Consider the following 26,673-nt stretch of genomic DNA (forward strand, 5'->3'; position numbering starts at 1 on the left):
TTACTTGGCCAGTGACTTAAGCAGTTACATAATGGGCAGTAGTGAATTTAACAATGACACTTTCAATTATATGCGTTCTTCATATTTACATAGTCAGTGACTTGCCCTATGAATTCAGAAGATGCATTAAACTTGAATAAAAAGATCCATACAAGTATATTTGCTGAACTAAACAAACAAATTTCTGAAATTCTGAACTAAACAAACAAATTTCTAAAATTCTTAATTTGCTGAGTTCCAGCTCTGCTTATGTTCTGCAAATTTTTTGAATATTTGAGCTTTGAACTTCATCATCTGAGCTTTGGTGACTTTGTTTGGCAGCTTCTCCTCTTTTGCCATTCTGTCCATGTAATACATTACAAAAGCTCCGCAATCTAATCTGTTGACAATTAAAAATTTCAAGTTAATGATTTTGACCAAACTTAGTAACAGTAAAGTTATCATTTTAAATTTTTGAATATAGACTTACGATCCTTGGTCTTGTTGGGGGCAGATTCTGGCATGGTTCAAAGGGATCCTTCCACCATCATAATTTTCCTTTATCCAGCTTATTGTTCTTATTTCGTCATCGCTCAAAATACTTTCAACCATCTTTAATTTTGTGTGAGTGCTTTGACTCTTGTCAAATTTCATTCGGCAGCCTTGCTGCAGCATATCATCTGCTTGATCTTTCACTGCTCTCATCCACAGCTCGACCATTTCAACCTGTAGTTTTTAACAGATTAGTGAGTGATAGTTACATGGCAAGTTACATGGTCAGTAAGAAGTTTCTTACCAATTTTTTTATACTTTTAAAGCACTCCCCTGTTCCTGCTCTTCTTGGTTTCATTGAATCAAAATGCAGCCATTGCGGTATGTCCTTGTCAAAGACCAAGAGCGTGTGGTGAAATTCTTCATTATGGGTAATTGGGAAGAAAAGCATGCTGCATTTTCCCATGTTTTGGAACAGCGGCTCACACAAGTATTGATGGAGGTTTCTCACAGTTAAATGTATTGTCGAATACTATTTAGAAAAAGAAAGAAAGAAATACATAGAACGAGTTATAAATAAACAAAGAATGAGAGATAAGGATTCAATGTTTATGAGAAAGTGCTCGTCATACTTACCCAACACATGCTATGCATAAAAGCAGATCTTCCCAAACTTTGGGAACTTTCGTTTTGCAGTTCATCCTTCAACATTTCCCCATAGCAATCAATCCAGTTGTTTGCTATTGATTGATCGCTTATGAGCATTTTGACATCTGCCCTTGTGATTTCGCTTCCAGGCTCTTTTCCCTCCCAGAATAATACGCTGCATAACATAGAACGTTGTTAGTCCTGTGACTTAGCCAGTTACTTTTCACTTGCCAATGATCTGGACAGTGACTTGGCCAGCTACATGGCAATTGCCATGATCTGGACAGTGAGTTGATCAGTGACTTAGCCAGCTACATGGCAATTGCCATGATCTGGACAGTGACTAGGCCAGCTACATGGCAATTGCCATGATCTGGACAGTGACTTGGCCAGCTACATGGCAATTGCCATGATTTGGACAGTGACTTGACCAGTGACTAGGCCAGCTACATGGCAATTGCCATGATCTGGACAGTGACTTGTCCAGTGACTCAGACAGCTACATGGCAAGTTAAGTCACTATCTTGTGAGCTGTAACATGAAACATTACCTTTGTTCTGCCTTGTTCCAGTACTTCTCTAGTTTGCTTTTAGTTGGGCTGTCAAGTAGGTTGTACAGTTGTCGTTTTTGCCAATCTATCACTTCAATTTCGTTTTTTTCTGTTTGTTCCTCGTCATCCACATTAATCGTCAAATCATGTATCACTTCCTCCTGTGGCTTCTGTTCAGCTGTCTGTCCTTTTTTCTTTTCCTGTGCTGTGATTCTGGTCATTTTCGCCCTCTGCCTTTGCTCTTTCACCTCGTCCCACCAGAAAATATGATGTGTTTTTTGTACTCTCTCCTTTCTCTTCGTCCTAACCACATAAGAATAGAGGCCAATAGATTCTGAGTCCTGCCCTGATATCTCCTCTAAAATTGGCTTGATGAACTCAGCTCTTGTCATCTGTTCTGTAGGAGGAATGTAATTGACTGGTTCGACGTCAAAAACAGGCTGAACCTCTGGTGATATAATGATCTGATACTTGTTTGGCTCTGCTTGCATATCTTCCAAACTGACTTTTCTTGGAGGTGGAGTTTGAAACACGCCCGGAGGTGGAAACACAAACAATGCATTAACCCAAGCAGTGTTCGGTGTACAAGCATCTTCCGTCATTCTCAATTTAACCTCAGGAGAGGTTGGTGAATGAATCTGTGCAGCTGCTTGGGCAAGGCATTGAAGTGGTGACTGATGTCCTTGGTCGGTTGAGTGAGGTGCTGCAGATGCCATCTCAGATGCGCTTGCTGTGGAGCAGGCAGGTTGTGATTGAGTTCCCTGACTACCACCTTGAGATTTTGTGTTTTTGGAGTGCTTGCTGTCAGTTGGCTAGTCCTGAGGGGCCTTTGGTTTTGGCGGAGGGAAACTAGGTGGTGGGGGAGGAGGAGTTGAGTCGTTGTCATCACCTGGACGTGCTATTGGCGACTCAAACTTCTCAGTTAGTGCCATCACTATGCCCTCCAAGTGCTTCACTCTGTTAATTAGTGAGGCTTTCTCAATTTTCAGCACCTCATTTTCCAATAACACATCCTCATTCTCTTCATTTATTCTGCCAATTTCCTTGTCCTTCTCCTCAACTTCTTTTTTCAAAGCACTTAGCTCTTCTTCCTTTCCCTCCAGCTTTCTCTGTAATTCCTTCTTCTCTTCATTGTTCTTCCCTATCTCTGTCTCCATCTTCTCATCCTTAATGTTTCCACTGGTTCTATTTTCAACAATATCTTCTTGCCCATCATTCTCTTTTTCTTTACTTTCTGTGTCTGTATTAGACTCAGAATCTTCTTCCTCTGCATCTTCTTTAACTTTATCAAAGATTTTCTGAAACAAAATTACAAAAGTTGTCAGTGACATAAGCAGTGACAGAAAAAAAACAACAACACAATCATAGACATGCAAAGATACATGCACTGTGACATGAAAATATAACAATAACATGACCAGTGACATAGTCAATGACTTGGTCAGTGACCTGACCAAGACCAGGTCACTGAGCAAGTGACAAGACCCAGTGACAAGACCATTGACCTAGTTTATCTACATCAAATTAACATACCTTCAACTTTCCCATGGTGTTGAAATCCCCTTTTTTTTCTATCAGGGTCTTTAACTGCCACTTTCTTATTCCGTGTTTTTCGGTTTCTCTTCCAGAGATTGGCGGCACTACTCCTGTCTTGTGGCAAAACCAATACTGTTTGGAAAATAAAAAATAAAAATAGAAAACTAGTTAGTTATTTTTCAAACAGCTGCTTACCCATATGAATATCACAAACATAACCAATGACATATGCAAATACAACAGTGACATTGTCAGTGACAAAAACTTGACAGTAACATTAACAGTGACCTAGCCAGTTACCTGTCCAGTGACCTTAACAGTGACATGACACTGATCTAGTTTTTGTACTTACAACAGCATACGACAGCAAAATGATGCATAAACAAATTTTTAACAAGTTACGGGAATTTACCATCACCAATATCACGCAACCTGCCATGTTTTGGGATTCTTTTGCCTTTCGTTTAATTGATTTTTTAAGGAAGTCGCCAACTTCCTTTGCCCAGCTATATTTTCCCAGACTTTCCACCTCTTCACATACTCTTATATAGTCCCAAGATATTGTTCCTCCAGAGTTTGGGAACAGGAGTTTGATGAAAAGGTTCAAGAGTACTAATACGGCAACATTTCTGTCCCGTTTCGTTTTTTCATCCCCTGTTTCTGGAGTTTCTGCCAATGCCTTCTTCAAAGCTTCCTCTGCAGCCGCCTTGTTGATCCTCTGCTTTTTGTCAAAGTATTTAGTCACGAACTCAGATTTGTATGCCCCTTCTTTGGTCTTTGGTACTGATAACCCGGATGCCGGCACTCCTAAAATCATAGATATATCACTTGTTGACATTCTGAATTTCCTGTTCCCAAACACAAAAAGGTCTGTGTCACTGTTGTATGCTTGTAGCAGAAGTGTGATTAAATCATCTGATTTCTTTGCATCCTTTTCTTTAATTGAACCTCCATGGAATGCATCTATCAGCGTTGCAAAGGGTGTTTTCTGCAGCAGCTCTAAAGTACCTTCAGTCAGGTTATTTTTGTTTTCTGCAATTGTTTTAAGAAAAGCAAGCATTGTGCAGCGATACTGCACATAACCCTCTTTTACATATCTTTTCCTTTTCCCTGGGACTTTTTCCTCTTCATCATCCTTTGTATCTTCTTCCTCGTCAGTTTCTTCCTTCTTCTTTGTACTCTCTTTTTTGGTCTTCCTTTTATCCATTTTCTTCTTCTTCTTTGCACGAACTTCTTCTTCATCTTCATTTTCTTCCCTTTCTCTTCTTTTCTCCTTTTTAATCTCATTCTTCTTCTTACTGCGGACTTGTTCTTCATTAGATTGTTCTTCATCTTCAGTTCCTTCCGGTTTTCTTCTTTTCTGCTTTCCAGTTTTCTTCTTTTTATCCTTCTTCGTCTTGTTACGCCGGACTTGTTCTTCATCAGATTCTTCTTCATCTCCAGTTGTTCCTTCCTCATCTTCACTTGATTCTTCTTCATCTTCAGTTTTCTGCTTTCGCTTTTTTCTCTCTTTCAGTTTCTTCCATTTTATCACTTTCAACTTTTCTGCAATTGTTTCTTCTGGACTTTGTCCTTCAGATTGTTCTTCTCCAGATTCCTTACTTTGTTTTCTTTTTAGTTGGTCCATTCCTCGAACTTTTTTAAAAAAATCCTGTAAACAGTTAAGAAAATTAGAATTCAATAGTTATTTTTGACAGTTACTTAACCAGTGACATATTTATGCACATGTTTATGATAGTGACATGACCAGTTACATGACCAGTTACATGACCAGTTACATGACCATAGCCAGTGACCAGTGCAGCGACATGGGCAGTGACAAAGACATTGAACAATGACAAAATGCTGAAATTTTCTCGCATCATCCCACATGTAATTCAAACAAAACTAACATGGAAATTCATTTTGTCATCAAATTCCACATGTAATTCAAACAGAAATCATCATTTTCTCTCATTAGATTCCGCATGTAATTTAAACAAGTCTCACCATTTTCTCATCAGATTCCACATGTAATTCAAACAAATGTCGCATGCAAATTCATTTTCTGATGAGACTCCACATGTAATTGAAATATGTCTTTTCTAATTCAAACAAAACGCAAGCTATTCAAATCGAAATTATATGAAAGAAGGAGGAGGAAGTTACCGGTAAATTTTCGGTAAATTTGTAGAACCCTAGAATTTGGGATTTAGTCGGTGAATCACTCTTGCTTACCCACCGTTTACGGTGGAGGAAAGCAGTCGTTGTCCGCTGTTTTAGCCGGAGAGAAAATCTTTGAGCAGTTTCTCTGAGTTTAGGGCAAAAATCGTATAAAGTTTCTCTGAGTTTTGAAATTGTGAAAATGAACCAAGAGAAATAGTCGCGCTCGGGTTAGATAACTGCCACTGGCAGTTTACTTGTAGTTGAATGGTTAGATAGGTAATTTCAAACATAGAAAGTGACATAAGCAGTGACTTTAATTTTTACAGGTACTTGTACTTGTTCTATTTATTGGCTCATGACATTAGTTTTTAAAGTTACTTGGCCAGTTACTTTATAGGGTACATAAGGACATGAATTTTTTTTACAGTTACTTGCTTTATGTATTGGTTCATGACATTAGCTTTTACAGATTTTTAATTGAAACTTAAACTTTGTTTGTTGTTGTGCAGCGGAACGCTGCAGTTGCGGTGCAGCGGCACGCTGCATTTAAAAATAAAAAGATCAGTTTGGTAATGTCTTGTCTTTTGCTAGTGAGTGACTTTGTCAGTTACTTTGCCAGTGACTTGGCCAGTTACTTTATAGGGTGCATAAGGACATGAATTTTTTTACAGTTACTTTGCCAGTGACTTGGCCAGTTACTTTATAGGCTACATAAGGACATGAGTTTTTTTACAGTTACTTGCTTTATGTATTGGCTCATGACATTACCTTTTACAATTATTTTTGCCAAATCATGGCTGATTACTTGTTCAGTGTCTTGCTATAAGATCTGTAGACTTATTGATTGACTCGTTTAGTGTCTAGGCTAGTTACTTGGGCAGTTACGTTGTCAGTGACTTTGCCAGTTACTTGAGACGTACAGTGACTTGACCAGTGACTTGGTCTATGACATACAGGTTGCCATTTCCAGTGACATTCAGTGTCTCTGTAACTTAGCTAGTTACTTACTTTAAAAGGTACCTAAGTACATGAATTCGTTTCAGAAGATCATATCAAACAAACTTTTATATACTGAAGCAATATCTGCAAGAAAATATTAAAAAATTGAAATTCCGATTGAACAAATGAATGGATATATATGATGAATCAATTCGAAAAAACTATATAACCTATCCTATTCCCTAAACAAATTTCTACGATTCTTCATGTGTTGAGTTCCAGCTGTGCCTACTTTCTGCAAATGACTTTACAACATGAGCTCTAAACTTCAAAATATCATCCTTTGTGAGCTTCTTTGGAACTCTCCCTTTTTTCGAAATTGTCTCCATTGTGTACATTACAAAAAGTCCGCAATCCAATCTGTTCATCATATAAAAATTGAAGTAAATGAATTTGAACTTTATAATGATTATATTGACATTTTTAAAGAGCTGTGTACTTACGAATCTTCTCCTTGCTGAGGGCTGTCTTTGAGTTCTGTCACTGCCATTTTTGTTTTATAGTTATTCTTGATCCACTTTATGCTTTCTCTCTCGGTTTCAGTCAATGGAACTTCCATCATTTTCAGTTCTTCTTCTGAACTGTTCTTTTCATCAAATTTCATTCTGCATCCCTGTTCCAGCATGTCATCGGCTTGTTCTTTTACTACTGTCATCCAAAGTTCTACCATGTCAACCTGCATTTCCAACATCGCAACATAATCAATAATATGCTTTCTGCTTAAATTAAATATATGAAATTAGTATGACGAAAGTGTTCCATACCATTTTTTGTACATTTTTAAAGGATTTTCCAGTTGATGATTTTTTCGGTCTTTTTGAATCACAGTGGTACCAGTTCTTTAATTCCTTGTCAAAAATGAGCAGTGTATGATGAAATCCTGATTCATGTGAGATTGGGAACAATATATAGTTGGATCTTGCCAGATTCTGGAACAGTGGTTCGCATAGGTACAGATGTACATAATACACCGTCAAATTTTCTGCAGAATTCTGTTTGTAAGAAAAAAAGAAGACAAGTTATTATCAATTAAGAATCATTTGCTTTGATTGTAGATTGATAATCGTTCCACTACTTACCCAGCACAAGGGATTCATAAAAGTTGGGACATCCAATCCTTGTGATTCTTTCTCCAACAGCTGATCAGTCAAGAGAATTCCATAACATTCGATGCAATTGCTTGCTATCGGTTCGTCCATGATCATGTCTTTTAAATCCTGTCTTGAAACTTGTGCTCCATACTGTCTTCCATCCCAGAAGTATACTCTGCAAAGAATGAATAGTGTAAGTAACATAGATAGTGATGTCGTTTATTTAACAATCACATGTCCAATGACTTGGCCTGGCCAGTGACTTCCACAGTTACATGGACAGTGACTTGGCCAGCGATTTACTTGGCCAGTTACTTTGTCAGTTACATGGACAGTGACTTGGCCAGTGACAATAAGTTTAAAATAGAACTTTCGTCTTGGCCAGTTACTTTGATAGTTACATAAACAGTTACTTGGCCAGTGACAATAAGTTTAAAATAGAATTTTGACTTAATTAAAGTATTACCCTGATGGTGCATTTTGCCAGTATTTCTGGACTCTCCTCTTGGTGTCCTGGTCCATAAATTTGTATACTTTGCTCTCCTCCCAGTCTACGACCTCAGGAGGTAGCTGCTTCTCTTCTTGCTCTTTATTGATTTGTGCATTTTCTGCAGCGTCCATCTGTCTTATTGCTTCCCGAACATCCTCTGGTACATCGTCCAATTTCTGTTGTGCTACCATCTGTTCTAGCCTTTTACGTTCAGCATCTGGCAGTGAGGCCTTCATCTCCTTTTCTTTTTCTTCTTTTTCTTTCTTTTCAGCCTCTTTCAATCTCTGTTCAATCTCCTTTGCTTTCTTCTTTCGTTTTGCTTTCACATCCCCCAACCAGTAAATGTTGTCCTTTTTCTGTATTCTTCTCCTATTCTTTAATCTCACAACGTAAGAGTAGAGACCCATTGATGATACAGTTTCACCAGAATGTTGCTCTGTAAGGCGCATTGTTAACTCTCCTGTTTTGTTCTCCTCTGGTGTCTTCTCCTCTTTCTCTGGGCTCAACGTACAAAGTGGAAGGCCACGCGCAGCTACAGGACTTTTTACTATCTGAAACATGTCAGCTTGTTTTTCCATTTCTTCGACTGTGAGCATGCAGACTGTGGGGCTCTGGAACAGTGAGTCCTTTTGCGATGGAGTTGTCGATTGAGTTTCTTCTTGCACTGTGCAGTGAGGTGGAGATTGAGCTGCTGCTGCTGCTGCACATTCTTCGACTGTGCAGATGCCATGGGACTGAGCTTCCTCAACAGTCGATTGATCTTTATTTTCTGCGTTTTCAGCAGCCTTAGATGCAGCTCCATTTGATTCATTTTTTTCTTCTGCAGAGGTAGGTGGTGGGGAGCTGTGCTGCTGAGCTGCTGTTGAGGTGTGAGTCTTTTGGCTCAACATTTGCTCCAATTCCTTCAATTTTATCTCTAACTCCTTCACCGATGATGCAAGGCAGAAATTGTCGGTCACAAGTGTAGCATTTCGTTCCTCCAGATTCATCATTTCCTCCGTGATTTTCCTCAGTTCCTGTTCCTTTTCGTTCAGTTTTGTCTTCAAATTATCTTTCTCCACAGTGATATATCTTATCTCCTCCTCCTTTTTCTGAAGCTCTTTCTCCCACTTGTTTTTTTCTGAAGTTGTTTCCTGTTCAGCCACCTCAACTTGTAGGTTATCTTCTTTGTTTTCACAATTCTGATCATCAGTTCCTTTTTCCTCTCTTTCCGGAACTGTCTTTGCTTCATCTGATCTATTCTCCTCTTCCTCGGATTCTGATTCCTCTCTATCCTCCTTCAGGTTTTCAAAGATTTTCTGAAAGAAACATATTCAATATGTCAGTGACATGCTATGTGACATGAGCAATGACATGTTTACAACAGTTATGAAGGCCAGTGACATGAAGTGTGAATTGGCCATTGATATGCAGTGTGATAGTGACTTAATCGGTGACTTTTAACCAAGATAGTTACTTGGCCAGTTACGTGGCCAGTGACAACTACTTTGACAGAGAAGAAAATACCTCTAGTTTTTTCAAGCTGTTAAAACTTGTCCAATTCTGTATCAGCTTCTGGATGTCCCATTTTCTCATCCCATGATCTTCGTTCTCCCTTCCAGATATTGGGTTGATTTTTCCAGTCTTTTGACAGAACCAGTACTGCTTGCACAAAAAAACAAAAAAAAATTAGTCATAGTGACTTGACGAGTGACATGCAGTTTGTCTTGATTAGTGACTTGACCAGTTACATCTCAGTCTGACAGTAACTTACCAGTATTATCAGAACGCAGCCCCCCGTATTACCATATGGGCTGCTTGACTCCTTTTTCTTTTTCAAAGTCTTTATAGACTTTTTTAAGAAGCTTCCAACTTCCCTTGCCCAGTCATAAGATCCGATCTTATCCAAATTTTCGCAGGCTTTGACGTAGTCCCATGAAATTGTTCCTCCTGCGTTTGGGAACAGAAACTTGATGGACAAGTCCAGCAAGATTAATCTTGCCACATTTTTGTCCTTCTTCTCAATCCCATCCTCTGTTGTTGGATTGTCTTTCAGCGCATCTTGCAGAGCTTTCTCCACGGCTTTCTTGTTAATTCTCGCTGTGTTTGAAAAAAACTGCTGGACAAAGTCGGACTGATATGCACCCTCAGAAGTCTTTGGGACCAAGTCACCTTTTTCTGGCATTCCTAGGATCTTTGAAATATCTCTTGTCGAGATCCTGAATTTCTTCTTTCCAAAGAAGAAGAGGTCAGTTTCATGGTCGTAGGCCTGCAGGAGGAGTGTAATGAAATCATCAGATTTCTTGGCTGACTTCTCCTCTATGTAGCCACCATGGAATGCATCGACAATATTTCCAAATGGTGACTGCCTGAGCAAATCTAATGTTCTTGCACTGAGATTCTTCTTGTTATCTTTAATTGTGTTCAAGAAACTTATTAATGTGCACCTGTACTGCACATGTCCTGGTTTCACATTTCTCTTCCTCTTTGGTGCTGCTTCAGTTTTTTGAAATAGCACCAAAGAGGAACCCTTGTTTGGTGATTGTTCTACTTTTTCTTCTTCTTCTTCTGTTTCTTCCTGTCTTTTTTTTTTTGATTTTAAGCTCTTCTTGAGAATCTGCTTCAGTGATGGTTCTTCTTCTTCTTCTTCTTCTATTTCTTCTTGTCTCCTTTTTTTTGATTTCTTCAAGCTCTTCTTCGAATTCTTCTTTCTGTGTATCGTTCGATCGTGTTCTTCATCTTCTGATTCCACCTCTTGGTAGTCTTCGTCATCATCGCTTGGTTCCCTTTCTTTTCTTTTTGTTCTTGCCATTTTCTGATGTTTAAATTCTGTTGAAAAAATAAGAAGGTTAGCATTGAGTTTGCAGTTACATAATCAGTTACGTAGTCAGTTACTTGGCCAGATACATATATTGTAAGTTACATGATCAGTTACATGGTCAGTTACAGCTCATTTCAATGACAACGTCAGTTACATGATCAGTTACTTGGCCAGTTACATATGTTGTAAGTTACAACGTCAGTTACATGACCAGTTACATGATAAGTTGCATGCATTGTAAGTTACATGGCCAGTTACATGGCCAGTTACATGGCCAGTTACATGGCCAGTTACATGATCAGTTACATGATCATTGACAGGAGTTTAACACACGTTGCCAATGAGTTGGCCTTTTCCAGTGACTTATCTGGCCTTTGACTTGTCTAGCGACCTGGCCAGTGACCTCACTGGCCAGTTTCATTATCTGAGCCTATAAAATATGTATTTGCACTAGCAGAATTTCCATTCAAGTAAAGCCTAAAGCCTAAACAGCATGACACACAGTCATTATCTCCATATAAATTGTTATGTTACTGTCCATGTCTCTGTATCAAATCACACCAAAATGGAAACAGAGCCCCTCCAAAATCAAATGATACCCAGTCAGTAGCCTATGTCACTGGCTATGTTACAGCATCAAACTAAAATTTGAAGACAGTCATTGATCATCTCCACTCAAAAAAGCTTTAAATCTTCACTCAAACCAAAACTTGGAATCGAATTGTTTTGTTTCAGAATCAAATGCAGAAATAATTATATCATATTCGACTTATAATTCCAAAACTAAATACTATATCAATGACTCGAAATTAAGTAAGAGAAGTTTCTGAGAATCAAGGCTGAAAGATTACCCGGTCGAGGTAGACGATTCGAGTTCTGCAATTCTTCAAATCCCTAAAATTTGGGGCTTTTTCTGTGAAGTACTTTTCAGAGTCGGCGTTGCTTCACCGTTGAGCAAAACAGTCGTCGGAGAAGGTATGTGTCTAAGAATGTGGCCGCCGGAGATTAATATTTCTCTATTTCGGAGTAGGTTTGAGCGGTTTTTTGAGGTTTGAATTTCCGAAGTAATGTGGAGAAGACGAAACAATAGTGCCGTTTTAGTCTACCTCTTACAAACCGCCAGAGAAAACTGACGGTGGCAGTTTTTGTAATTAAATTGAAGTACAGTGGTAGAACCTGAACAGGTGACCTTAATTATCATAGGGACATTTGTGCTGTTTGAATTATAATAAGGCACTTCAAAATGACATTTTTTATCATTATCCCAAATTTAAACCCTAATATTAAACACGCAAATTAATTAGCTTTTGCCTCCGTAGGTATGTGAGGCTGGATTATTATTAAAAAAAAAAAAAAAATCCCCATGGTTTCAGTTTTTAGACCCTCGTCCATTTCTTCAAGCATTTTTACTTCGAATGTTGTTAGCTTTTTGAAAACTTCCACTGTATTAACATCAAGCGGCTCTTTGCACAAAATAAAGCATCAGGAGGCTCTTCTAGCTTCGACTAGTGCAAAAGCCCAAAACCCCAAATCAGACGGCCACAGATTTTCTCCTTCCTGATCAAGTAAATTGGGGCTTTTCTTTTCCCTCTCAAATCGTTTCCTCTTCCCTCTCTTTCCTCTCTCGCTCTCAGGCATCAAGATTGGTTCAAGCAAGCGAACCCAGAACTTCATCTCTTTTCCCAGAAAGTTCTTTTCTTTACTGCTCTCTGATGCACCCGTCTCTCTCTGCGTCTGGTTCACAATGACAATGCATTCATACCCATTTCTCTTCTGGACCCTTTTCTTTATCTTCTTCAACCTCACTTTCCCTCCTTCACTCTCTCACCCACTTCCCCCTCCAACCCCATCAAACAACATCACCCTCTTCGGCGACGCCTCCATTACCCACAACGCCATTAGTCTCGCTCAGCCGCTCTCCACCTGCCCCAGTACCAACACCTCCGAGGTTCGGGTCGGAGAAGCCTTCTATTCCAACCCAGTTCGTTTTCTTGACCCCAAAACCAAAGACTTCGCCTCTTTCTTGAGCCGCTTCACTTTCTCGATCACCCAATTGTGCTCTTCCGGAGACGGCATGGCGTTTGTGATCACCTCTAATATGGAGGGTTTCAGCTCCTCAAAAGGGTTCATGGGTCTCCCCCAAGATTCGTTCTTTGCTGTGGAATTTGATACCAGTTTTGACCCTGTGGTTGATGACATTAATGGGAGCCATGTTGGTATTGATCTCAACACTGTTGAGTCTGTGGCTTCTGTTAATGCAGGGATTGATTTGGTGGGTGGGAAGGAGATTACTGCTTGGGTTGAGTATAGAGATGATCTGAAGTTGGTTCGGGTTTGGGTCGGGTACTCGTTGGAGAATAAGCCTCCGAGTCCGGTTATTGTGGCCCAGATTGACCTCTCGAAGCAGTTCAAGGAGTTGGTGTATGTGGGGTTCTGTGCCGCAAATAGGAAGGGGTCTTCGGCCTACATTGTTGATAGTTGGAGGTTCAAGACTTTTAATGGGTCTCTGCCTTCTGTGATTCCTATGGATTTTTGGGAGGAGCAGGACTGTTTCATGTGTGGAGATTCGAGTATCGACATCACTTCTGTTCATGTAAGGAAAACAAGGATAGTGGTGGAGATTGCTTTCGGGTTGGTAGGTTTAGCTGCATTTGTGTTATCCGTAGGTGCAGTTTTGGTGATTTGTTGTGTGTGTGCAAAGAGGAGGAAGGGGAGTGGCGGAAGAAGTAGACGAGGGCCGAGTTGTAGAGTTGAGACGAGTAGAGTTCCAATGAGTTTGTCACTGGCGGAGATAACATCAGCTACAATGGGGTTTGATAGAAGCAGAATTGTTGGGGAAGGAGCAACAGCTAAGGTTTACAGAGGGTCTCTGTTATCTGGTGGAGAAGTGGCAGTCAAAAGGTTCGGAAGGGCTAATGGGATTGATCGTTTGGGTAGTCCTTTTACTACCGAGTTTGCAACAATGGCAGGGTGTTTGCGGCACAAGAATTTGGTTCAGCTTCATGGCTGGTGCTGTGAGGGTAATGAGCTAGTTCTGGTGTATGAGTTCATGCCGAATGGAAGCCTCAACAAAATTCTCCACAGAAGCTTCAATTTGGCTGTTGTCTTATCTTGGAAGCAAAGACTAAATATCGTTCTTGGAGTTGCATCTGCGCTTGTATATCTTCATGAGGAGTGTGAGAGGCAGATAATTCACAGAGATGTTAAAACTTGTAACATAATGCTAGATGCAGAATTTAATGCGAAGCTTGGGGATTTTGGTCTAGCAGAAGTATATGAGCACAGTTCCATCACAAGAGAAGCGACCATACCAGCTGGAACAATGGGATATCTTGCTCCTGAATATGTTTACTCTGGTGTTCCAACTGTTAAAACCGATGTCTACAGCTTTGGTGTGGTGGTGTTAGAGGTGGCGACGGGTAGAAAGCCAGTGGAGGATGATGGTACAGTGATTGTTGATTCAGTTTGGGGCCTGTGGGAAATGGGGAAACTGATTGAAGCTGCTGATTCAACGCTGACTGGAAAGTTTGACAAGGTAGAGATGGAAAGGATGCTGATGACTGGACTTGCTTGTGTGCACCCAAACCATGTGAAGAGGCCAACAGTTAAAGAAGCTGCAAGGATATTACAAGGAGAAGCGCCACTTCCTGTATTGCCTGCAAGAAAACCTAGGGTGAGCATTCGACCTGTTTTTCATGATGATACTGAAGAAATCCGAAATTTCTGTGCTGGTAGGTTCAGCCTTGAACTTGATGATGTACCATACATGACCCCCAAGAGCCAATTTGGCAATGATCAGTAGATCAGAATAGGCCAATTTGGCTTATGAAAGATGGTGTTTTAGGTTAGCCAATTTGTTGGAAGTATCATTAGAATGTATTCAACATCCTACAGAACTGAAATACTCATTGTTTTACATAACAAGAAGATATCATATATCATTTTTTTTTTCCCGAGGATTCTTCTCCTTCATAGCCTTTTTCAAATCATTTCTCAGGATATCATTTTAGTGATATTTTTCTTCATGGAATCTCAGGGTTTGCATTGATTCAATTCAGAAAAGAATAGATGAAAGTCTTTTTCTAGTATGTTTTGGGCGCAGCTTGGATGTTACTCACACATGGGGTTGGATGCCAATTTGTATGGTATTGATTTCTGCCACTAGCTAATTTTCTAGACCTTTACTTATGCCAATGAAACCTATGACAAACTATTGTTCCAACTGCCAATACTTGGTCTGAAGAGACCTGAGAAAAAGTATGTTGGAAAAGATGATGGTGGAATATATATGGGTTGGATGATCTATGCTTTCAGGTGTCAAAAGTTTTATTTGTTGTAGGCGAAGATGTAGATGGTTCACTGGTATTACTTTGTTTTAATTTTTAATTTTCTCAAAATTTTTTGTGACTTGTACTCTAATTACAGTTACTGTCAACTGTAATTGGAGAAATTAACAGTTTTGAGTCATTTGATGCACTCTGATGTGAAATGAAATGCAGTAATATAAGTACTTCAACGATTGAAGATTTATGAGAAAAAACTACAATGAGGCCTCTCTAGATCTTAAGTTTAGCTGTTTAAGATGTTGGATATGCTATCTATAATAGGAGTCATTAGAACTGTATACAGGGATTACAGATGATGAAAGTTTAAAGAACTAGGTTGTTTATTTATTTTTTTGAGAGTAGAAGGAATAAAGATGGCAGAACTCCCATAGATCGGCTTGTTATGGGAAAGTCGTCAAGTCCTCTGACCTCACTTGGTTACTGAAGATGGTACCAATAGACTCAGATTTTTTTAGTGCATAGTCCAGATACTGTTAACCTGTACAAATCCTGTACCATTATGATTCTGTTCTGTCTTCTGTATTTTTTGTCCTTTGCATAGTTTCACTCTAAGTATTCATTTTTCTGTCAGTACTCATACTCTTGGAGTTGTCTCGTGCTGAATATAATTCACATCTTTACTGTCATTACCACCTTTGCTATAAATTATCTTCTGAGTTTATTCTATCCATTCTTCGCACTTAAAAATGTAAGAAATCCTTTGATTCTTTGCTTGAAAATTGAATTAGCTTTTCTCTACATGTTTTTCTTTCATGAGACCCAATTTGAGGTAAACTAAAAATAAAAGGACAAAAATTTGACTGAATGCACCGCACTGCAATTTATTGTCACTTTGGGCCCTGCACAAGGATGACATGCAATCGAGAAATGATCCAAATATTTTTGGGATTATGTCTGCAGTATCTTGTCTGCTATTCACAATGTTCTTGTCTTGCTTTCATGTTTGTTTCAAGGTAAGTTCTGATCTTAGAACATGAACTTATGATATTTCTGGGTTCTTTATTTGCCTTCTGTTTGTTATAATCCGTCCATTTGGTAGGGAATTATAATTTGCTGCTTATTTTCTAGGCTATATAGTTTTCCAGTTGCTTGTAAAGTATGTTGCCTGTCTACAAGTTTCTTTTCGGGATTAAAAAGTAGAGGTGGATGTAGATCTGGGATTTAGGTTTGTCTTCAGAGAATATTGCAAATGTTCATAAGTTCCAAGTTAGCACTGTTACTGTACAGGCCACTTCCAAATGCAATATACCAAACTGGGTTTTTGTGTCTCAACTGGAACTATCCCAACAAAGGTAGAGGAACATCACTCGGCTTATAACTAATTAGTGATACATCATTGTAATGTACGTGTACTACAGGTAAGCTATCAAATCTTAAAGCTATCACATGTCTTGGTAATTTGATGCCACATACTGTTTATATGTAATAGTGTAGTATGAGGCTTCTGATTTCAGCAAATTGCACATGAATATGCATAGATGAGGGTGAGGTTTGTATTAGCGGCAAGAAGAGTAGAGCCGACAGACTGAGAATGCAAGGCTCATGGGTGCAAGGCATGTCTTGGTTATTGTTGCTGATGTTGTCGAGGAAAAGGGTTTGCAGGAGATTCATAAATGTTACCACAAACTTATATGGAAAGAGGTATGCTTCACTCCAATATCTTTAGAACAAGTTTAAATGATAATGAAGAATATCATATTCATATAAACATAAGTTTTACCCTTACAGTAGCAATTGTAAATACTTGCAAAGACATTCAATTTTTATTCTGTTGTAGTACAGTATCACAAAACATGTATGTATGGATGTTTAATCACGTCGATTGGAAACACAACTGTGTCATAAGTATGACAAAACCATGAATCCGTTTTTTGAGCTCTATTTCGGTAGACTAGCAATTTTGCATGTATAAGTACACATACACCTCAAAATATGAAATTTACGGATGCACAGAGAATTTGATGATAAAACTAATTATGGAGCCCTGTGTGATATCCAATGTTTGCACTTAATTTGTCCCCGCATGGCTGTTATCTAACAAATTATTGACTTCTGATTATCCTTAACCGGAAAACCTTATGTATCAAGATAAAACCGACACTTTAGGCTATTGCTTTGAAGTAATTACATTGGTTAGAAGGTCCTTTCTCTGTTTCCTGTTAAATGTAATAAGTTGATGTACAGCATTTACTATTTAAAGCATTTTTGCAGTACTATAATCTATAACTAGTCTTCTGAATCAATCATATGCAGTACAGTTATCTCACAGTTTCTGTCTTCTTTGCACTCACATTTGTATAACCTAGCTTTATCTACAGTCTAGTGCTGGTTTCTTCAGCTGAGTTCTACTGAGCTGTATAAATTTAGTGCTTACAAATTTCCAGTTGATTCCTACTAAGCTGAATAAGAAACATGCTTGGAGGACTACAGATTTTAAGTTCTGATTTCTGTTTTACATGTTAAAGTGACAAGTATGCCATGCTAAATATTCTGTTCCCACTCTCCATGAGCTAATTTTGCAATAACAATAACATGTTAAACAAACAAGATTTAGTCACTTATCCTCACAAAATGACATACAAATATCACTACCCAGTAGTTTGTCACTGAAAGCAACCTAAAAACTGCTAGCTGTTATTTTAGGTGATTTTTCTGATGCTATCAGTAACCTATTAATTTGATTGTGGTTTAATTACTTTACCGTGTTTACACCATGTTTTTCTTTCCATATCTTATAATTTCTGTTTTTCCTGTCCTTAAATGTACAAGGTCGAACTAACCTAACAATCCGTGTAACTTGAGTGAATCACTGGCATCCCTGTTATATTTCTCAATCTAGGCTGTGTAGTTAAATTTCATTACCGCATTTGCTGTGAACATTCATCTGAGACTCTGATTTCATTTCAGTTCATATTGAAGTGATTGAACTTTCAATATGATCCATTTTCCATTCCAACGGATCACAGAGTATATGTGCCTAGTTTTGTTTGATCATTAGTTGGTTGTTAAGCATGTGTTATAATAAGATCCAGGGTGGCATGCATCGCAAAAGAGAACTGGTAAAACATGATATTTCTTGATCTGGATTTTGGGTCTTCAGAAAATATTGCTAATGTTTACACGTTCTAGTTTAGCACTAATACTGCAGAACTGCAGAAGCCTCTCCAATTCCAATATGCAAAAGCAAAACCTGGTTTCCTGTGATCCTGTCTTCCTTCTTTCACTTTGACTTGTTTGCCAGGGGAAAACATTCGTTGAGAGTCTAAATAATTATTTTAAGTTCGAAACTGAAGCTTAATTAACCTTCTGCAAAATATGTTCATCCATTTATCAATGTTTCCCCCCCCTTAAAACTCCAGGTATGCCGCTAGCCAAGGTCAGTCGATGCCTCATATATGACTAGTAGTTGGAGCCAGGACAGACCTACATGGTGGTGCTGAGGTAGTAGCACAGCGGCCCAGCCATTTTATTATAAGTACTTGGCATTGTTTATATCCCATGATTCCCATCCAACCTTTTAGCCATCACCCCTCCCTGTCACATTTCTCTTCTTCCAGGGCTTTTCTAGTTTTTATTTTATTTTTTATTTTTATTTTATTTATTTATTTATTATTTTATTATTATTATTATTATTATTTTTTAGGAATAAAATTACAACTTGAAATCCCTAAGACAACCTGACCTAAATTTATCGAAGTTAAAAGCAGCTTTTAAAAGCAGAAAGAGACTGCTTTTCCTTCTAAGTAGTAGGAGTCTTCAACAAATTACCTTAATTTGCGATTGCATCCGCAACAAAGTTTACCTCTCGAGGATTATGAATAAAAGAGATGTCTTCAATGTTAGTAGCAAAATTGGGCAACCTCATTACTACAGAAAGGACATGAAGAATCAAAGTTAGGATTAAATCGGGCAATTCTAGCTCTGGTTTTAGTCTCTTTCTGGGCAATAACCAAGCAAAAATCTTGGCTTTTGGAGGGATGCAAAATTTCCAGATTTCATTCAAAATTCTTCCCCAGGCAACATGAGGGGTAGCATCACAAACAAATTTCCAAGTAGCAGACTTGATAAAAATAATAATAATAATAAATAAATAAAAACATTAGGGGAAGGACCCCAAACAAATTCACCAGGAATGAAAGAAGCAGGTAAAGGAATACCTAAGATGTGGTTAACCACATCAAGTGTCAAAAAAATGATTTAATTTTGTAACATTCCAGTATCCATTTTGGATGTAATCATTGACATTTTCATCAAGATCAATAGAATTTCTATCATTTTGAGGGATAAGATTGATTAAAGGAAGCTGATAAGCCCAGTTAAAAGTCCAGAATTTGATATCAGTGTCATTACCAATAATCCATCTCATACCTTGGGTTAACATGTGTCTGTTTTCTAGTTCTATTATACTATTGATTAAGCCCTTTTTTTTTTTTTTACTTCACAAGCCTTTTCATTTCTTTTTAAGAAGGGCGCTATGCAGATGCTACCGAACGGGACATCTAAACGAGTCTGAGTGGTGATAGTGAGATGTCGGAACAGATTTCTTTCTTGTCAAGGATCGTCGGTGTTAGCGGCAAGTCCAGCTGTGTTTCATAGTGGAAGGCTTGAGTGGTGCTAGTGGTTTTGGAATCCTGAGATGTCCATGGTGTGTTCTAGACACACACACACACACACATGGAGGGCCCTTTTAGTGAGGGATCCATATTTTTTGGCTATTTTAAGAGATCGCTTATTAGACCAACTTTTCGGTCACATATTGGGATCTTGACCTTTCATTTTTTAGCTCCCTATGATTAAATCATTTCTCAAAATTTTTAGCCAAATTAATGATTGTTAATGTACCGAACTAGATCAAATCAACAGACGAACCGAATCTGTCTAACTTAAATCGTTCATGTTCATAATTGTAAGTTATGACTATGAACACTCAAATGATCATCAATTTGGCTGAAAATTTGTAGAAAAGATCTACTCATAGAAACCTAAAAATTGAACAGTCAAGATGCCGAAATGTGGGTCTTACAAGGATCCCTTAAAATGGCAAAAAAAAAAGGGATCACTTAGTGGAAGGGTTATGTAAATATATATATATATATGGAAGGTGATGTTGACAGCACCTGCCTCGGATTTCATTCTAAAATTCGAAGTGACGCTGCCGAGCCCACTTTAGAAGAAATTTCACCATAAATTTGGCGGAACTACCTCTAAAAGTGGGGACTACCCAAAACATCAAACCTGTAAAAACAATCTAAAACTTCTCAAATCCACAACCACCCTCAACTCCTGGAGTCTTCTTGCTCGCCAAAATTCTCAACCAAACTCCATAATTGAAATATAACATAATATAGTTATGAATCATCTCCATTTACAATCAAACAAGAGTTTGGTAATCAGAGCAATATAATACTTTCACATGATAAACAAGATACAAGAATAGGATACATAAATCCTACAATGCGGAAGCAGTGATGACTATACCTCGACTCCAGTTAAGCTTGACCTCAACTAGTTTAGTTTACAAACTGGACATGAATAATCGAAAAGCTCAGGGAAAAGCATTTGAAAATCATTAGAGTGAGTGGACGAAAAATAAATAAATTTCAAGTAAATAAAATAACATTTAATGTTTTCTCAAAATTTGTTTTCATTTAAAACCAAGCACGCAGTATGAGTTTCGTGAAAATACTCTTAATCAGACTCTAGTACTGAAATCTCAAAAGACTATATAAATCAACTCAAAATTCTTTCAAATCCTCTGATAAAGATATCTCAAAATATACTGTAAGATATCTCATTTAAAAAAGAAGTATCCCAAAAATATTTAAAAACATACTAGACTCTCAAAATATACCGTAATTCGTCTCATTTAAAATACACGATGACTAGAAGGAACTACTGACTAGTCATCTCATGTCACCTGGAGGGTACAATTGACCAGGTGATGCATCGGAGAGTACTGCCAACTAACTCTCTTATGACATATTAAGGGTACTGTAGATCAGATGACTCATCGGAGGTTACTGCCGACAGAACCAGCCCCGGATTTCATCCAGAAATCCGAAGTGACCTTGCGGGGCCCACCTTAAGGGAAATGCTACCACAAATTTGGCAGAATCTACCCTAAAAGTGGACTATCAAAACCTGTGAACTATTAAACACTACAATTGCCAACCGAAACTACATCTCTACTGAGCCTAGATGCTCTTCTCAAATATTCAACTTCCACCAAGTAAAATACCAAAAAACTTAATCATAATCTCAAATTTCAATCTTCTGACTAATACAACTGAAAGATGGTCAACAGAACAACAAGACAATGAACTGAATAGAATACAACTAGGTTAAACATATAACCTACATCAATGACGGGAGTGGCGACTACTATTGTGAAGACCTAAATTTTCATTAATTGATTTTGTAATTTAATAAAGGACTAATTGTACGAATTTTGAGTATTATGCTTTGTTTGTATGTTGTCTGTGCAATGGAATTATTTTTGGACAAATTTTTATTCGAAATGCAACGTTTTAGGGGGTCACGAAGTTTGACTTTTTATATGTTGGGTTTCTCTGAAAACTTCCTTCATGAAAGTTGTAGAGCGTGTCGATACGAGTTTGTGGACATATGGAACACAAAAATTGGAGTTTGTATGAAGAAGTTATAGCCGTCAGAAAAAGTTTGCATTTGGAAATTTCTTGAAATTATTTCTTTATTTCCAAAATTTCCAATTTTGGAGACTCTCTCTCTCTCTCGGCCAAAACCTTAAGTACCCAGGTTTTTCGACTGACCCGACCCGAGTTGTCCTGCTAGCTCTGACGTCCTCCGGCGACGCCACCAAAGCAGACTTGTTCTCCGGCACCTCCTCTTCCTCCCTCTGACCTTCACCAGTGACGACAACCACCGGAGGCGGCAGATCGGAGCAAGGAAATAGACCTGATCGGCGATCTCGATTCTGGAGGTGTCTGGGTCCGATCCTTACCTCGTTGGAAACCTCTCCTCCCCTAGATCACAACCATACCCGCCTTGAAGGACTATTCAAAGTGTGGTGGCCGGGATCGTGAATTGAAGCTCAATGGTGGAGGTTTTTCCAGATTGTAGACTTGATTCCGGCCGATCTAGGCTGAATCGGACTTAGCTCCAGGTATGAAAGTTGTTCCTTTCTTCATTATCTACATTTTGACCGGTTGGATTGTTGTGGTTTTGAGGTTGACCCGGCGGCGCTTGGCGGAGTTTCCTGCCATGTCAGGGACAGTTTCTGGTTCTATATACCATCTACTCGTCGATACAAGCATTTTGATATATAACCGTATGAATATGTTGGAGTTTTTATGGTTTCGATCGTCTCAGTTTTCGATCCGTGAGGATCCCGCCATCCGATCGACTTGTAGTTCTATTGTATTGACCGTAGAAGTGTTCCGGAGAATTTGGGTGGTCTCGGATGAGGATCTGACAGTTGGATCGTCGTATAATTTTGAGAGGATGATCCTAAAGGCAATTTGTAAGGATCTGACCGTTAGATCGTTGTATAATTTTAAGAGGATGATTCTAAAGGCGATCCGTGAGGATTCGACCGTTAGATCATTGTATAATTTTGAGAGGATGATCCTACAAATGATCTGTGAGGATCTGATCATCGTATAATTTTGAGAAGATGATCCTAAAAGCGATCCGTGAGGATTCGATCGTTGGATAGTTGTATAATTATGTTTTTTGTGATTCTTGTACTGAATCGAGGCTGTACTTTCTTTAGGTGAATGACAGTGCGTCCGGTAATTTATTTAAGTTGTGTGAAGATGTAGCGGGAATTTCGAGGTGAGTAATCTCACATTGTTCATTTACGAACGGAGTTACTTTTATAGTTTTAGAGGTTATTTAATTAACTGCAAACTATAGTTGGTATTAGTAGGTATTCCTGAGTGAATGTCTACGTATATATATATATTTACGTGAAATATATATATATATATATATATATATTGGTGGATTTTGTGGTGGTGAAACAATATGCATGATTGTGTTCATATTATTGTTTTGAGAGTTTACTTACGGAAAAACAATATATTGTGGAAATGTGTTGAGTTATATTGTTTGAAAAGTATTGTGATTTGTGAAACATTTTTAGGTCAGAGGTGACTTAATTTATGTGAGGTCTTTTGTAATGGGAGTAATTGATAGGGATCAATTACGGGAAATCTTTTATTTAGATTTGAGTAATATATTTAAGTCTAACGTGACTTCTTTAAATGTTTTGATCTGTGGAGATTGGGAGGTCACAAATGTGACCATGGCATGTTATCGTGAACCATGCCCTTAGTGGGTTGTTGGTTATGGATTATCGTGAACCATGCCTTTGGCCGGGTTGGGTAGCGAGCCCAATCTTTGATACCCAAGCGGCAGGGGTCAACGTGCCTGATCAGGGCCGTCCAAGACTGTTGACGTGTCCCCTTACTTGTCCAGGAGGACCATGGTCTGACTGCAACACCGCGTGGCGGTCATTGTCAGAGTAAGGCGTTGCCTAGGGAATCGCCGTTGGCGGAAGTCCTTCCGCTGATAGTAAGTGGCAAGCAGTGTCGCAGGGACTTTCTTGGTGGTAGCCCAGTGAGTGGTGTTGCTTTCAGCGGAGACTCTCTCGCTTGCAAGATGAGAAGGGAGAAGCTTCCGTAGCAGTGTTGCGCTTAGCGGAGACTATCTCGCCTGCAAGATGAGAAGGGAGAAGTTCCGCTAGCGGAGTTGCGCTTAGCGGAGACTATCTCGCTTGCAAGGTGAGAAGGGAGAAGTTTCGCTAGCGGTGTTGCGCTTAGCGGAGACTATCTCGCTTGCCAGGTGAGAAGGGAGAAGTTCCGCTAGCGGATTTGAGCTTAGCGGAGACTCTCGCTTGCAAGGTGAAAAGGGAGAAGTTCCGCTAGCGGAGTTGCGCTTAGCGGAGACTCTCGCTTGCAAGGTGAAAAGGGAGAAGTTCCGCTAGCAGAGTTGCGCTTAGCGGAGACTATCGCTTGCAAGGTGAAAAGGGAGAAGTTCCGCTAGCGGAGTTGCGCTTAGCGGAGACTCTCGCCCTTGACGGTTAGTATACCTGCTTTGTGGACGGTTACTTCGAGTAGACGCTTCGTCTGACTGCCCCCGACATGTGGCTGAAATGTATTGGGTTGGCGTGCGTGATAACGTCTCCTCAGCACTCCCGTCTCTTCACCATTAATGCGAGTAATTATTGATTTTGTAACCGAGGCGACGCCTCGGTTAATCCGGAGAGTAAGTGCGTTCGTGGGACACGTGTATGGCTGTGGTGCGATGTCGTTTTTCAGCAGACGGCCTAGATCGGTTTGATGTTGACATAAAAGAAGGGAAACTGAGTAGTTTGACACTTTGTACTTTGAACTCATATCGTCGTCTTCAAGCTTCGCCCTGAAATCTGAGAGGAAGATTCCACGATTCTGTGAAGCTATCGATCCCTAGAGGACGCAGACCCCTTGAAGCGAAGACGAGCACCCTCGAGAACACCAGGATTTTCATCTTTGAGGTTGGTATTCTGAATTGAGCCCCTGTTGTATTGGATTTTCTTTTGTTTGTCAGTTTCTAGTTTTGTCGTTTCGAAGTGGTTCTACCATTTCCCGGTGTATCTAAGGGTCTAGAATTGTGTTTGGGGGTGGGTTTTTGGTGTTTTACAGAGGGTTGAGGTTTCTTGCCTTGCTAGATGGTCGAATTTGGGTTTGAGTGTATATCCGTTTTGTTCTTGTTTTGGCACTTTCTGGGTTTCTGGGAATGGGTGTTCTTGATGTTCTTTGCTATAATCTGACATAGGGATAGTTTAGATCTTGTTGGAACTGACTGGTTTGGGTTATAGGGTTTGTGATGACTAGCATCGTAGAGATCTCGAGTAGTGAGGATTCCGGGTCTGACGTGTTGCTCAGCGTGGCAGATAGGATATTTTTTTGACTCGTTGCGTCCGTCTGCTCCTGCAGGAACCTCACTGCCGGAACCGCTAGACATCGAACCTTTACAAACCATACCCTGGGAAGTAGCCATGGCACGAGGTGGGCGACCGGAGAGTTCTAGGGCAAGAGAGGACGCTGCCGCCCGTGATCGGCGTGAGGAGAGGCTAGCGAGTAACAGCACCGCTAGCGGTTCTGCTGACGGGGGAGATGTTGGCGGAGAAGAGATTGAGTCAGCCTGGGTTCTTCATGATGGGACTCCAGTGGACGAGGAGGGCGGGCCGATGACTGTGGCCACCGTGAACCGACTAAAGCGGGAGTTTCGTCTGCCTGGCGTAGTGAAGTTGCGTCCGCCGCTAAAGGATGAGAAAGCGTCAATTCTGCTAGCAGGGCATGCCACCGTGCATGAGGCGATCTTCCGCCAGGGAGTGACATTCCCGCTACTGCCCAACCTTCAAATTTTGGTTTGCGAGTTCAACCTCGCGTTTGGACAGATTTGTCCTAATATGTGGCGGCTGTTGATGGCGATGAACTCGCTCTAGCAGCTGTCGGGATGTGAAGGGCCTACCGTGGCAGAGGTGCTTCACTTCTATGAACTAGTCTATGTGAAGCGTTGAATTCAGCCACTCAGAAGATGACACATGGCAGCTGTACAATTAATCACTTTGGTTTAATCATGCAAAGAGGGAGCAGCGTTTCTTTCTTCCGTTTGCTGCCAAAACGCACAACACTCTTCCTCTTTCATTTTTCTGACATCACTCTCCACCCCTAAACCATGGCAGCCTTGCCATGTGTCCCTTATCCTACCTCTTTCTCACGAAACCATTCCAGCCACACTCATTTAATTGGAGACCCTCATTCTTCCTCTTGAGCAGACCACCGCGCCCAGATCCCATTAAAAATACCATTCTTCCTCTTCTCCCAGCAGAACACGCCCAGACCACCCATAATTCCAATTCTCCATTTTTCCCTTCTCCTCACCAAAAATCCAACCACCTCACCAAGATCCACTCTACCTCACCAAAATTACCCATCTTCTCTCCTTCTTTTCTATCACATCTCTACACCAAATCTCATCGGTTTTGTCAAGATTTGAAGGGGATTTAAAGGAGAACCACTCCAAGCATCAAAGGCTTCATCACTATCAAGATTTAGACTTGGGTAAAAGTGGGAGGTTATAAATCAAGACTTGTCATTTTTGCTCTATAGCAATTGTGACTTGTTCTTGTGACTTTCCACTTCTCTTCACCTTTTTCCTCTTCAATTGATGTATATTGAAATTGATGTTGTTTTGATTATGGGTAGTGAGTAGAAATTTTGTTGGGGGCTAGGGTTGTGTGCCCTAGCCCAAATTTTATGTCAAGGATGCCTATTTTAATTTCATGATGCAATTTAATTTGATGGATGCTTATATCAATTTTTGTTGGGTTGAAATGCATGTCTAGGAGCCTAGTCAACTCTAGGGTATGTATTTTGAGCATGTCTAGGATGGAGTTAGAGGCTTGACCCCCTCTAATTCCTAAGCTAGAACCCTCAATTTGGTATTGTAGGGGTTATAAGCATGGTGATTTACACCCGCCGCATGATTGCGAGGGTGAATCGCTTAGTGGTCAAATTCTTGAGCTTTATGCCAATTAGAGCGACTTAGAGACCCTTGAACCGGCTCTAGCT

At 39.6% G+C, this 26,673-nt stretch overlaps 6 protein-coding genes across 7 annotated transcripts; 1 reads left to right on the top strand and 5 right to left on the bottom strand.

The window, feature by feature from the left end:
* Positions 1 to 159: 159 nt before the first annotated feature.
* LOC133707506 (uncharacterized) lies at positions 160 to 1,143 on the bottom strand. Its single transcript, XM_062133078.1, has 4 exons — positions 1,108 to 1,143; positions 776 to 1,003; positions 470 to 705; positions 160 to 379 (listed from the first exon to the last, which is right to left on the bottom strand). The coding sequence occupies exons 1-4, from the start codon at positions 1,123 to 1,125 to the stop codon at positions 223 to 225; spliced, it is 639 nt and encodes a 212-aa protein (XP_061989062.1). The 5' UTR covers positions 1,126 to 1,143; the 3' UTR covers positions 160 to 222.
* A 1,338-nt stretch (positions 1,144 to 2,481) lies between these two features.
* LOC133744391 (uncharacterized) lies at positions 2,482 to 4,234 on the bottom strand. The gene is made up of 2 exons (XM_062172508.1): positions 3,203 to 4,234; positions 2,482 to 2,967 (listed from the first exon to the last, which is right to left on the bottom strand). Exons 1-2 carry the CDS (start codon positions 3,215 to 3,217, stop codon positions 2,482 to 2,484), a joined length of 501 nt encoding a protein of 166 aa, XP_062028492.1. The 5' UTR covers positions 3,218 to 4,234.
* On the bottom strand, positions 3,494 to 5,387 carry LOC133744392 (uncharacterized). Its single transcript, XM_062172509.1, has 3 exons — positions 5,354 to 5,387; positions 3,618 to 4,856; positions 3,494 to 3,505 (listed from the first exon to the last, which is right to left on the bottom strand). Exons 2-3 carry the CDS (start codon positions 4,830 to 4,832, stop codon positions 3,494 to 3,496), a joined length of 1,227 nt encoding a protein of 408 aa, XP_062028493.1. The 5' UTR covers positions 4,833 to 4,856; positions 5,354 to 5,387.
* Positions 5,388 to 6,444: 1,057 nt separating this feature from the next.
* On the bottom strand, positions 6,445 to 8,157 carry LOC133741903 (uncharacterized). The gene is made up of 5 exons (XM_062169617.1): positions 7,907 to 8,157; positions 7,429 to 7,615; positions 7,114 to 7,341; positions 6,793 to 7,025; positions 6,445 to 6,709 (listed from the first exon to the last, which is right to left on the bottom strand). The coding sequence occupies exons 1-5, from the start codon at positions 8,119 to 8,121 to the stop codon at positions 6,544 to 6,546; spliced, it is 1,029 nt and encodes a 342-aa protein (XP_062025601.1). The 5' UTR covers positions 8,122 to 8,157; the 3' UTR covers positions 6,445 to 6,543.
* A 61-nt stretch (positions 8,158 to 8,218) lies between these two features.
* Positions 8,219 to 10,470, bottom strand: LOC133744393 (uncharacterized). Its single transcript, XM_062172510.1, has 4 exons — positions 9,684 to 10,470; positions 9,437 to 9,571; positions 8,347 to 9,228; positions 8,219 to 8,299 (listed from the first exon to the last, which is right to left on the bottom strand). The coding sequence occupies exons 1-4, from the start codon at positions 10,092 to 10,094 to the stop codon at positions 8,219 to 8,221; spliced, it is 1,509 nt and encodes a 502-aa protein (XP_062028494.1). The 5' UTR covers positions 10,095 to 10,470.
* Positions 10,471 to 12,184: 1,714 nt separating this feature from the next.
* Positions 12,185 to 14,923, top strand: LOC133745590 (L-type lectin-domain containing receptor kinase S.6). Of its 2 annotated transcripts, XM_062173687.1 has the most exons (2): positions 12,185 to 14,403; positions 14,767 to 14,923. In XM_062173687.1, the coding sequence occupies exons 1-2, from the start codon at positions 12,475 to 12,477 to the stop codon at positions 14,776 to 14,778; spliced, it is 1,941 nt and encodes a 646-aa protein (XP_062029671.1). In that variant the 5' UTR covers positions 12,185 to 12,474; the 3' UTR covers positions 14,779 to 14,923. The 2 variants fall into 2 exon arrangements, with proteins under 2 accessions (XP_062029671.1, XP_062029670.1); XM_062173686.1 differs by lacking the exon at positions 14,767 to 14,923 and having other exon boundaries at positions 12,185 to 14,680.
* Positions 14,924 to 26,673: the final 11,750 nt, after the last annotated feature.

Source organism: Rosa rugosa, chromosome 4 (genome assembly GCF_958449725.1).
Source record: "Rosa rugosa chromosome 4, drRosRugo1.1, whole genome shotgun sequence".
Taxonomy (NCBI): Eukaryota; Viridiplantae; Streptophyta; class Magnoliopsida; order Rosales; family Rosaceae; genus Rosa; species Rosa rugosa.

Coding starts and splice junctions, on each gene's coding strand:
- LOC133744393 (XM_062172510.1), bottom strand. CDS start 10,094: ATGCCAGAAAAAGGTGACTTGGTCCCAAAGACTTCTGAGGGTGCATAT. Junction 9,572..9,683: donor GCTGCGTTCTGATAATACTG/GTAAGTTACTGT, acceptor TTGTGCAAGCAG/TACTGGTTCTGTCAAAAGAC. Junction 9,229..9,436: donor ACAGCTTGAAAAAACTAGAG/GTATTTTCTTCT, acceptor TGTTTCTTTCAG/AAAATCTTTGAAAACCTGAA.
- LOC133744392 (XM_062172509.1), bottom strand. CDS start 4,832: ATGGACCAACTAAAAAGAAAACAAAGTAAGGAATCTGGAGAAGAACAA.
- LOC133745590 (XM_062173686.1), top strand. CDS start 12,475: ATGACAATGCATTCATACCCATTTCTCTTCTGGACCCTTTTCTTTATC.
- LOC133707506 (XM_062133078.1), bottom strand. Junction 706..775: donor TTAAAAGTATAAAAAAATTG/GTAAGAAACTTC, acceptor TAAAAACTACAG/GTTGAAATGGTCGAGCTGTG. Junction 380..469: donor CCCCAACAAGACCAAGGATC/GTAAGTCTATAT, acceptor AATTGTCAACAG/ATTAGATTGCGGAGCTTTTG.
- LOC133741903 (XM_062169617.1), bottom strand. CDS start 8,121: ATGGTAGCACAACAGAAATTGGACGATGTACCAGAGGATGTTCGGGAA. Junction 7,616..7,906: donor TGGCAAAATGCACCATCAGG/GTAATACTTTAA, acceptor CATTCTTTGCAG/AGTATACTTCTGGGATGGAA. Junction 6,710..6,792: donor CCTCAGCAAGGAGAAGATTC/GTAAGTACACAG, acceptor TATGATGAACAG/ATTGGATTGCGGACTTTTTG.